Source organism: Ambystoma mexicanum, chromosome 6p, assembly GCF_040938575.1.
Source record: "Ambystoma mexicanum isolate Mex_15411 chromosome 6p, UKY_AmexF1_1, whole genome shotgun sequence".
In the NCBI taxonomy this organism is placed as follows: domain Eukaryota; kingdom Metazoa; phylum Chordata; class Amphibia; order Caudata; family Ambystomatidae; genus Ambystoma; species Ambystoma mexicanum.
Genome location: NC_090935.1, coordinates 689,264,063 through 689,276,717, shown reverse-complemented (window position 1 = coordinate 689,276,717; position 12,655 = coordinate 689,264,063). Strand labels below are relative to the sequence as shown.

General features: G+C 42.1%; 1 protein-coding gene across 1 annotated transcript in view; it reads left to right on the top strand.

Annotated features, from left to right (window-relative positions):
- The window catches only part of HAPLN1 (hyaluronan and proteoglycan link protein 1), a 361,453-nt gene that overhangs the window by 229,949 nt on the left and 118,849 nt on the right, over positions 1–12,655 (top strand). The window contains exon 3 of the mRNA XM_069627579.1: positions 2,263–2,625. Within this exon, the coding sequence (XP_069483680.1) occupies positions 2,263–2,625 (363 nt within the window). The remainder of the gene's footprint in view (positions 1–2,262; positions 2,626–12,655) is intronic.

Genomic DNA, 12,655 nt, shown 5'->3' with positions numbered 1-12,655 from the left:
CTTATTCTTTTTCTGTCCCTCTCTTGTTTTTTGCTTTTCTTTGGTTCTCTGTATTTAGATAGCGATCAATAATACTATGTTTGTCACAACATTCTGTTTCTCACTCTCACTTTCACTCTCTATACCCCCTTTGCTCTCTCTCTCTCTCTCTCTCTCTCTCTCTCTCTCGCTCTCTCTCTCTCTCTCTTTTCCTCTCTCTCTCTCTATCTTTCTGAGTGCATTTCACAGGGCAGTATCCATTTTGTGTACTCTCCTTCTGTACTAATACTGGCTTCAACATTTTCTGACATCTTTACTAGAAGATGCCTAATTTTTTCCTACCAATGAGATCATAATTACGTGCTGAAATTCTACTTAATCTTGTTATTGTGGCATGGGTCTATAGGAATCTTCTCTTGTCATCTATTCAATGGTGATTAAGAAGTGCCACCAGTTGTGTTTGTGGTACATTTCCAAGTCAATGTTGGATATCTTGATGCATTTAATATCAGTTTTACTAATTCTAGTCTGATCCTTTATTCCATAATTCAACTTATATACCTCCTTGATTCAGGAATGTAACTGTTAATTTGTGGTTTCCTACTTTAAATATTCAAAGAGGTATGTTTACAATCCTTCATTAGTCTCTGGGCCTCATTACACGGACGGTGGTGGACCAAGATGCTATTAGCACCTTGGTCCATGCCGATAAAATACCGGCACCGCCTTGGAGGAAAGGGGAATTACCGCCCTATTCCAAGGTTGGTGGGGTGGTAATTCCCCCTTCCCCCATTGCCCTTCCCCATTCCCATTTTTTCCCAATAGGGCATAATAGGAATGGGGAAGGTGCTAATTACGGCACCGCAAATTGCGGTACCGTAATTAGCTCCCTGGTCCCTTTGCGGGTTGGTTTTTAACGCCTGCAAAAAGCAGGCGTTAAAGTCTCCAACCCGCAAAGGGACCTCGTAGTAAGCCGGTAAGGGTTAACAGTCACCTGTACCATTAGCGGTGACCGTTAACCCTTACCGCCGTCCGTGTAATGAGGCCCTCTGTCAATCTACATATACTTTGTCCATCCTTCACACTTCAATATTTACTCTGATATTCCTTATCATAGGTATATCCTTAAACATTCTGCAGCATTTGACCATCCACTGGGCTTTGTGCTGGGGAAATCGGATAAGTACCTTCATTCAAAAAGGTGACACAAATAACAGTCTAAACATCATGGAATTGGTATTCCTACACAGCAACAGAGAATAGTTGAAAATGTCTGCTAATCAGTTGGCAATAAGGAAACCTTCATGACAGAGAACACCTTAGATTAATATAGGGAGGGGAAACCAATATCTTACGTTTAAATAGCTTCTGCAGCGGCCTACCACTCTAAGCTGCTCAATGCAGCTAGACCCTTCCTCACCGAGCACAACTACCTCACCATAGCGAGAGCCATTATCGGGTCTCATTTTGACTATTATAGGCGCCTCCGCAAAAAAAACATTAACAAGCTCCAGACTGCCCAAAATAATCCCTCCAGGGCTGCCCTTGGCATTCCCAGAAGGGACCATATTTCAGCAGCCAGAAAACAAGCTCACTGGCTTCCTGTGAAAGAGTGCATCATCTTTAAAACTCTCACCCACACACAAATGTATTCATAACACTGCCCCTCCTACCTGTCACAGAGAATCACCAAACCCACCTCTGGCAAGCCCACTAGATCCGCTTACACCAACCTTATCACTACGCCCAAGACACTTAGAGCTTGAGCAGGAGGCAGCTACACCTTGGAACTCCTTACCACTCTACCTTAGAAGCGAGGTGTGACTCCACCTTGAGTCACACCTAGCTTTCCGTAAAGCAGTCAAAACCCTACTGTTTGTATGAAAGGTTGGCTCAGAGCCCTCAACTGCGTTGTATGACACTGTATCCTAACCAGCCTTGTATATCTTCTCCAAGCTTCACACTGTGATATGTTATGATACGCTCACTGTAACACAGAGCAAATGAATGTCCATGTAAGAAAGAAACCTCCATGCAACAGAGACTCGATGCCTCTGGGCTGATAGTGCACTTTATAAATGTAAAAAATAATATAAAATAAAATAAATGTATCATTCTAATGTGCGTGCAATGCTAATTGGTATACATGTCTGTTTTATGTTTCCTTTTAAGGAACTATGAGCAGCTTCGTCAGCTAACTTCATTTTTAAAAATTCAATAGAAAGCCTTTGTCATAGAATATTATGTGATGTGATATCAAGTAATGATATTTCCTATTTGCAGAGAATGGACCACGTTTACGTCTGGAGGTTGATCAGACCAAAGTTGTGTCACACCGAGGTGGCAATGCAACGTTACCATGCACATTTTTCCGAGACTACACAGCTGCTGGATCACATAAGCTCCGAATCAAGTGGACAAAACTGACCTCAGATTACCTCAAAGAGTTAGATGTCTATGTTTCAATGGGACATCACAAGCGCAGCTATGGCAGCTACCAGGGAAGAGTTTACCTGCAGGAAGCTAATGAAAATGATGCTTCTCTGGTCATCACAGCACTAACACTAGAAGACTATGGTCGATACAAATGTGAGGTCATTGAAGGACTGGAGGATGATACAGCAGTTGTAGCACTGGATTTGCAAGGTAGGTACCACTATAGGAACTTATGAATGTATCTACATGTATGTTGCAATGTAAATAAATGGACATTTTGTGTCCATTTAAATAAATGTAAATGAATGGACATGTTTTTCCATTTGTGAATGTAAATAAATGCACATTTATCAGATTTATTTGTAAATAAATGTAATTAAATGGACATTTTGTGTCAATGGGGTTCTTTACGACCCAGGCGTTAACCATGGCGCTATTAGCGCCATGGTTGACGCCGGTATTTTAACGATTGCGCCATGGTGGATGGCGGAATTACCGCCCCATTCCAAGGTTGGCAGGGCGGTAATTCCCCATTTACCATTGGCCCTTCCCCTTTCCCATTTTTGCCCCCATAGGGCTCAATATGGAAGGTGGTAATTAAGGTACCGCAAATTGCAGTACCGTAATTGCAGTCCATTGGCGATGCTGCTAGAATATAAGTGCCGGAGGGACAGAGTTAACCCCCATTCAGGCAGTCCCATAGGACTCTATGAGGGGATTTTCCGTCATTTACCACCACTGACAATGATGGGGCCAGTAACTACCGTAACTACCTCCAAGGTTCCTTTGCGGGTCCAATCCTTAACGGCTGGTCAAGACCAGCCATTAAGGTAGGGACCCGCAAAGGTCCCTCGTAATTAGGCGGTAAGGGGTTAACGGTGCTGCAACCTTTTACGGCGCCATTAACCCCTTACCACCTGGGTCGTAATGAGGCCCCATATATCTGTATTCTTACACAAATAGGACAATGCTGCTTTTTATTCTGTAAAGTGTAAAACAAATATGTTCAAACACGGTTTGTTAAGAGAAATTAATCAGAAGGTTTCCTTCAAAATGCTCATTGTTGAGAGGAAGTAGGCTTCTGTGATGTTCTTTTCATTCATTCACTTGTCCTTACATTTCATTCAATGTTTGGTACATTTATTTGAAAAGACTGGATTCTGCCAATACGTAGATTTCTAACAAAGGTGTAATAAAACATTATTACATCGTGGCATAGTACTAGAAATGACACTCTAGTTGATGAGCATGTGTAGATTAGCGGTTATGTTACATTGTTTGCAAGTTCCATGTTCTCCGCAAACTTAATTGTAATAATAGTGTATGTCAAAATTATTTTTATGGTGCTAATGTACTCAGTGGAAGCGCCTAGATACTGAGAGTCAATTGTGTATCAGATAGATGCGTATTGGGCAAAAAGAAAAGTCGTAAAATATTCTCTGATGTGAGGTTATAATGGGTTATTTCCAGATTGTGTTATTTTGTTCCCTGAAAGAAAGCAGTGCCACCTACTACTGATTATTTGTTATAGACGTGTACTGCCAACCACAATAACCAGATGATCAAAAGACTCTGGATGGATAGCACTGAGTGCCCTATTTTGACTGGTGCAGGATGTACTGTCTCTTAACCTCTACTATGAGCTTGTAAATCAGCAGTCAGTATAGAGTTGAAGCACGTGTAGAATAGTTTCACTATCACTTCAGATGAATCAGAAGGTGAAGCACAGCTTTTTATAGCTATTGTTCTTATGATAGTTCTGAGATATCTAGGTAACCACAAATATTATTAGCTATTATGTAAAGAACACGATTGAGGCGTGCTTGCTGCCTCTGTAGAAAACTCATCACAGTGGGATAATTAGTAGCATCCCCAAATGTAGAAATCACACTATTAACAGTGTGATGATATGGGTCCATGGAGATTTCATGATCTCGAACCACTCTGAGATGTTCTACTTTGTTAAACTGTGTTGGGCAGGCCACCAGCTTATGGAGCCATGACGTCATGGACCATGGACTATAGCATGGCAGCATCTCCTGCTGCCATGGTCTCTGCGTTAGACAGATCCATCTTCAGCTTCTTTTGTACCTTTAGACTACTGATGAAAATAAGACATTAAAAGCAAATACCCCAAGCCTCGTCCTATGGTAGCCTCAGCTTGAACATGATGTTTGTGTTATCAGCACAGTTATTAAAATAAAAGAAGAGTCAATGCTTCCAAATTAGTTGATGTTCTTAATGCATTGAACAAGGTTGATGAGAAAGCCAAGCAATGCTTCACATTACATGAAAGACTTTGGGTATGGAACAAAGTGGGGGTGATCATAACAGTGTGCTACACTTTTTAACACTGTCTCTTTAAGAGTTTCCCTGAAATCCCACTAAACCATAAATCCACCCCACATGTTCATGGCCATCAGTCACAAACTCGCTCTTGTTGCAATATACTCAATACTTCTCAATTCGAAAATGTTGCAGTGATCTAGCCTTTATAAAACAAAGGATGTGGTTACAGGTCAGGCACAATTTTCCTCAGGATAGGTAACTGAAAATGGAAATTCTATGACATTGAGTTTGTTTGTCGTTGAAAGGTAGATGTTTCTATAATAAAATTCCAGTATTTGTAGCTTTCCTGCTCTATTTGTTTGTGGGCCCATCAAGGAAGGCCAGTCAAAGGGCAAGGAATTTGTGATAGTTAGGTCAGAGAAAATGAATTATAATTTTGTTTGAGGTTTTATCCATGCCCAGTCCTTGATTTTCCATAGGCTTGTGGTGATATGTGGTTATATGTTGGTTCGTATTTCTCTCAGGGTTTAAGTCAAGTGTGTATTTTGGAGTCGTCCACATACATTTGGAAGGTGGGTATGCTGGAAGCAATACGGTTTGCTATGGGTCTCACATACGCATTTAGTTTAATACAAAATCTGTTGTTATACTGGCCTATGTTCCAGTTTTCCCAGTAGAAATCTGAAAATGAGATATTAGTGCTATTAAGAATCAATGGGCCTCATTCTGAGTCCGCCGGTCCGGTAATAAAGTGCTGGTTTTCATGGATACCAGCACTTTACCGGACCAGCCGACTATGGGTTTGCTGGTGGGGCGCCTGGGTTACCGCTGGCACCCTACTGACAAAAAAAAAACCTCATTACAGGCCCCATCATTGTCAGTGGTGGTAAATGACGGAAAATCCCCTCATGGAGTCCTATGGGACTGCCTGAATGGGGGTTAACTCCGTCCCTCCGGCACTTATATTCTAGCAGCATCGCCAATGGACCGAGCGCCTGAAACAGTCAAAGCTGTTGCCAGTATCCTTGCGGATTTACTGCCAGCATACTGGCAGGGCTGGAATGAGGCCCAATATGGGAAGTTGTAATGATTGCATTGGGTCCATATCCTCTATTAGTTCCATAAGCTAAGTTAGCAAAACAGAGTTAGAGTGTAACTGGCTTGTGAAATGTGCCATGTGTTTTAGTCACAATAATGTGGGTGCCACAGAGAAAGGGAACACGAGCAGAGGGAGTGGTTGGATTAGGGAGGTCAAAAGTAAAGATGGCCATGGTGCTAACTAGGGATCAGAGGTTTGCTCCCTTTTCTGGTGGGATTGCTTTTTCCGGGGTGCTCCAGATATACTAACTACATTTATCAATGGGTCTCACTGGGCTGATGGAATCTGTCAGAAAGATCTTCTCCTTGGAAAATCCTGGATAACTAGTGGATGAGGTGAATGACTTGGTAACTATATCTTAACAAAAGCTGACTGGTTCTGTACCTTGTTCCTCTGATAAGTACTTGTGAGGATACCTGGATTACAGTCATGGACAGCTACAGATCAATCTTTGTGTGGAGCAGTATTTAATATGTTTGGCTTTAGCTTCACTTGAGTTAGCAATTGCTGATGAAGTAAGTATGACTGAAACACACATTCCCACAGTATCACTACACAAGGCCGGGTAGTTGCATTATTAGGACAAAGGGAATGGACAAGTTGTGAAATGCAATACAAGGTAGGTATACGAACATGCATGGGATAGGTGCATCCATACTTTATAGTAGGTAAGCTGGGTTAAGGAAAGAACAGAAGTTGGATGGACCTTCCTTCAGTTTCTGCCTGAAAGTGGAGGTTTGTGTGGTAATATGACAGGACAGGATTATTTAGGTTGTTGATGCCATTTAAGAGCCAGAGTTTATTGCGAGCAGAGTGTGAGCCCAACCAACGAGCAAACAGGTTTACACTTTTCCAACTGCCTTTCTCCTGTCTACCTGTGTGAATCTGCCAAGGGGACTGTTAATATATGAGCAATGATGCCTGGTCGCATAGGCAGGCACAGTCCAATCCCCATAGTGTTATTTTATAGACCTCCTCACCTTTTCCTGGCCATCCTATCTCAGGGGAAATAATCTACCCAGGGACACAACCATTTACAGGGTACTGCTCAGTCAATCCTTTGAATAAGCTGTATACCCAGTGCAGCAATATGGAGGACAAGCCATGAGGGTTTGACGATGGACATGTTGGGGCACAGACAAGAATGTCTGACTATCTCGGGGGAGTCTTTCGTGTTCTTCCTATAGCTGGCACGCAGACCAGGCACGTTAAAATGTACTGTCCAATCGACACTGTGCTGATGAATTCACCAGGCAGCAGGAAGAAGGCAGGAGGCTTCTATTGTTATTAGCCCTCACACCTCTTGCTGGCCAGTGCACAGTGTGCATGGCCATGGTTTGAGGGTTGCCTGGGGTTCCGATGTGACACCTAGTGACTCCGTAGTGACATCTGGCACTTCCTATACATCCATTGGTCAATGATTGTAGAAGCAGTGTGCACATGGAAATAAAGAGGGGTCTTAGAGCCTGCAATATAATTACCGAAATAACCCTGTGAGGCTTTCCTTTCTCTAATGTGCTGTATTCACTAAGGTGCAGCTAAATATTAGTGTTTGTCTAGGCCAGACAGGCTGGGTGCCCCAGACCTAGAACTTTTTATTTTGAGTTAACGTGATTGTTTTATGTTTCTGAAGCCTATAATTTTGCCCCACAATATTCATCTTTTTGATGTTACTGTGTCTTAGATTTTCCCATATCCAGTGAAAATAGTTAGCATTATACTTTTATGTATAGCGCTTCATATCTGACTCCTGATTCCTTCTGCTAGTAAGCACTGTAATAATAGGTGTTATTACTACACAATGTGATAGTACTTAATTTAACAACCACAGAAGGATGAAAGGCTGATTCAGTCCTGCTGAAATATGAACTTGGAAAGTGCAGGCTGGCAAATGTCAGAGTTGAGCTTTTAATTGACTGGATTATCCAATTGAGGAACAGTATGTTGTTTAATTAATTGTGCAGTTAAATAGAAACATTTTTCAAGGATATCTAACCAACACCCTCTCCTGTTCCCTCCAGTCATTTTTAAACTACACATAACACTACTATCATCAGGTTTACTAGTGGGTCATGACATTTTTCTCCTGCTTCTAAGCACTGTAATTATAAGAGTTATGTTGCCCACCCCCCGCCCCGCTCCCCTCAGCCAATACATTACTAAAAGCTGTGGTATGTCCATTTATGGAGAAATAGCTGGTCAGATGGCTCAATGGGATGAGTGCTCACTGCTGAGTTCTAGGTGTTTCACAGGGTTGAATATTAGCAAGGTCTAAACAACCTGTCATTTTTCTGAGGTCCACAAATTCATATTACTTTCGGTTGCCAGGCATTTTAATATAATTGTTTTATGAGAAGTGCTTTGGAGAAAGCACTATATAAGTAATGAATTATTATAAACGCCTAAGTGTTACCATCAATACATCCGAGCATAGGCTCAGAATGTCATAGTTTTAAATCAGTGTTGCATGCAGATGCTACGGGTCTTTAATTGAACAGAAAACACACTTACCTTGCGGCGCAACTCAGCGCCATGCCCTAGTTCCTGGAGTCCGTTTGTTCTGCTGACCGTGAAATCATGAACAGGGAAACCGACTTCTGAAGGTATGGCATGGCACAGTGCCACACCCCAAGGTCATATGTTTACTGCACTGGTGCAAAGAGGCGAGGGAGGAGTGGAGAGGGGAAGGATGCACACTCAGGCTGATCAGAACACAGGCTTAGACCTATACTCCATGCCCTCAGAGCTCCCTAATTAACACCCTCAATATCATTTTAGAACACTTTCCAATGTCGATTCGGAACTTAATTCTCAAATTGCATAATGGCAGACTTTCATAACTGAAAAAGCTTGACAACAGCAATGGGAGATATGACTAACTATTTGGCTATAGGGGCAACCCAATCTGCATCAGAAAAAATAAATAATGACTGGACGGATTTGTGCCAAAACAAGAAAGGATTTCCTTTGAGTGATTTGTGCCTGACTTGTTGCCTTGTTCTTATTTGTTACAAATCTGCCCAGAGGTTTGGGCTTTGTGCTTGAACAGAAATTTGAGATTTTCCCTATGAGACAAAGAATGGAAAAGTGAATAACACACCCTGTTTGACCCTTTGTATCTTTTGAACAGTAAAATGAATTTGTACAAAACGTTCAAATTCTGTGGGGCCTAGGCCCTAATATAGGAATGTCAAGCAGTGTGCTCATCAGTCCTACGGCTCTAAGGTTATTAACCATAGAATCTTTGCTTTTCCTAGGTACATATTCAGGGGAAAAATATTTTCTTGCAGGGACGTTAAGGTGAGAATTTAACACAACAAACCCCCTGAAATTCAGCTAAAACCACCTTAACTTCATGTCCCCTGTTGTGCAGACAATGACCAAAATGATGATATCACAGATGACATAAGAGATGACATCACTCGAGACATCACTGTTGACATTTGCACACCCATTGAAGAGATGGGGAGTCGAACATGCTAGCGTTTGGTGGGAAATGTGGGGTATAGACAGGAGTGAATTATTATCTCAGTGTAAAATAAGGTGTTCTTCATAGAGACAAAGCTTGTTCCAGTCAATTGGACAATTGCCATCTAATCCCTGTACTGTTGATGGAGTCACTGTGGCAGCAGAGGTAGGGAGACTGTCTTATTAGTGGCATATTTGTGTCTTATTGGTCACCATCCTGGAGGAGTGGGTTTGCCCATGGGTGAGGCCGATTTTGGTGGGACTTCAGAGTAAATCCCTTAGATAAGATAGTAATTTAATACTACACAGTGTTCCAAATGTGGCATTTTATTTTACAGGTTGTCTTTGCAGGAAAGTCGACATAATGAGCATTGCACAAGCATAACATTTTAGGTCTTATCACTTGTACCCATTAACTAAATGCCATAATTACTGAATGGTATGTTATACATATTAGGTGGTGACTCTTAATAGCAGCTTGCAGAAACAGAAATGCACTGATACAATACATTGTTTCTATCAAACGAACGCTATTTCTGACTCAACCATGTGCTCTGATTGAATTACGTCCCAGCGAGACACAACATTTCCAGTTCAAACCATGCATGTCAATTGAATCAATCTACTCATTCTCAGGAGCTTAGTTAGAGCAGAATCGAATGTAACAGTTCAATGTTTATTAGGCTTCACTGAAAGTGATCTGTGGATTGACATATCCACTCATCTCACCTAAATTGATACCACTGGTTTTAAACTCTCAATTCCAGGTACATCTAGCCAATGTATGTGTTTTCATTATGCCCTATATGCAAAGAATATGCCTACATTTCCAGAGATTAGTTACTAAATATATTTCCGTATACAACACTTGCTACCATTCTGTTGAAAGTAAAACGAATTAAAGCTAATTAAAGGGTTTTTATGTTTTTTTGGAGACATCAGTAAAATTAAGGTTATGCTTTGTTGATTTGGGGACAGATCTACTTTGTCACCCTGTGCAAGTGTGGGTAAATGGCCATGGTGGATGCCAAGAAAATGCACATTTTAGAGTTTGAGTTTATTTTACTGCTGTGACACAGCATTTGCCACAAAGGAGTAAACGTCCAACTATGCGGCTAAACAACGTATGTGTTTTAAGAACATGGAAGTGAGCATCAGCGATGCATTCACAAAATTACTTTAGATGCATAGGTAACACATGATAATTGTATTTGGTGTCAAGCAGTAGACCCAAAGGCTCCTCCCCCTACCAGCCATTCTTCCCAGAATGTATGCCTGACCCCTGCACCAGTGATCGAAACGTGTCACTTTCAGATCCAAATGTATGCATTTGACATGCAGTAAAAACAAGATGGGATAATGAACAAGAAACAAAGTGTATGTTGCAAAGTGCATAAACATGCTAGTATGTGAATCATTAGTAGTTAATGTCTGTCATTGGACAATGAGTAAAAATGCCATGGGATCTCTGGAAAAAGCCTGGAGTATTTTAAAGTGGGTGAATAATAACCTATGTTTTAATTAATACAAAACAAAGTAGGTATGGTGGTCGGGTGTGATGACAGAAAGGCGGCTACCCTGGCACAATGCCAGTTCCCCAAGATTCAATATCTCAGATGTGATCTTTTTATTCGGATTTGCTATTTGGCCCTAAACCCACACCATAGATAAGGCCCCTGATTTCCAACTAGGGATGAGTTGAAAGCTTGTAGCCCAACTACACATTTACCATCAGTGAAACTCACCAGACCTATCACCTTGGTAGAACTAGCCAACTGCAGTAGCATCTGTAGAGGGTGGCCTAATTTGTAAATTGGCATGCTAAATCAAGAACCAAATCGGGCACCGTAATTCCCCACCACTTGATACAAAAAGAGTGTATAAAGCCAGACGTAGGTGCATTACTCATGATGCTTGAGGTAGTGCTAGATCTTCATGACCCATGACTGACCACTGATATAGGATGATACATGCTTGTTCTTGCATACTCAGGATTATCTGTTGTTAAGTAGCTAGAGGAAATCCCTTCATTCCTCTGCAGAAAATTGAAATCCTTCACAATTCCAGGAATAAGCATTATACCTGAGGTGCCCCCAATAAACACATTGCTTATAGTACATGCACATTCCGAATGCCTTGTCTATGCCAGACAATATCAGGACTAGTGTGTCGATTCTCTGCTACTTGATCAAACATAGGGCAGAAGTTCAGTTTGGACCAAATGGTTGTAACCATTATTCATTTGACGTATATGTTTGGGTTCCATTCACACTGCAGGGACAGTGGTCATTGAATACATCCTGGCTTCATAAATGGTGAAATGGAATACCGATATTGAAACTATCTTTCACACGCTAACCTGTCCATTTATCCACCTAGCACCAAGCAGTGATGAGCAAAGACTCAATATACTCAAAATCTCACGTAATTTAAGGGTTATCTTTCCTACCATTAGGAAATTGAGAGCTTTAACATTCTTCTCCTAATTTGGTTTGAGTCTTGAGGGGTTCACTTGATCTGATGAATGCACATGCTGCTGTGCCTTTGGATTTGATTTGAATATTTATAATACGCATATCCCATAGGAGCTGGGCAAGAATGCATCTAGGCACAGATATCATTTTCTGATTGAACAAGGACTTAAACAGGTTTATTTAATCAAACCAGGAGTTTTCATTTAAACAGATACGTTTACGAATGCTGGAGAGGGATTGAGTTCTACAGAGAAATGGTGTGAGAGTGTTCCAGGTGCGAGGGCCCAAAAGAAAAAAAAATGTCTGTCTCCCCACGTAGATGTTCTAGAGGAGGGAACTATTAATCGTCCCTGTTCTCCAGATTATAGAGTGCGAATTGGATGGTAGGGCCGAATCTTTGAGGAAAGGCACATGAGAGCCAACCCACAGATACATTTAGGGGCCGATTCATGGAAAAAAACGTGTGCCGAAAATCCATGCGCAAGCAGGCGCAAGGGAGCGCAAGCGTGAGAAACGCAGCGCACGCGCACGCGTGCGATTCAAGGAAGACGCTGCGCGTGTTTCCCGCTGTCCGTGCGCCCAATCCAGCCATGGCACACGCAGGCATACACGGCGTGCGCTACGCGCACAGCAAAAGCGCACATAGCGTGGCGCACACAACCAAAGTGGGCGGAACAGTGGGTGTAACACGCGGAATGTGGAACAACGTGTGAAAAAGAAGGCGTAACTGGGGAAGTACTGCAGGGAACTACACGGAACGCCCACACGCACGCAAACAACCCGTATTCATGGATCCGAATACGGGAAACCCGCGCACGGCAAAAGACGCACACAGGCGTCAACGCGTCCGCCACACGAAGGCAGGCGGAAGTGTCCCCGCGCACAGTACAAAAGTGCGCGCAAACAACAA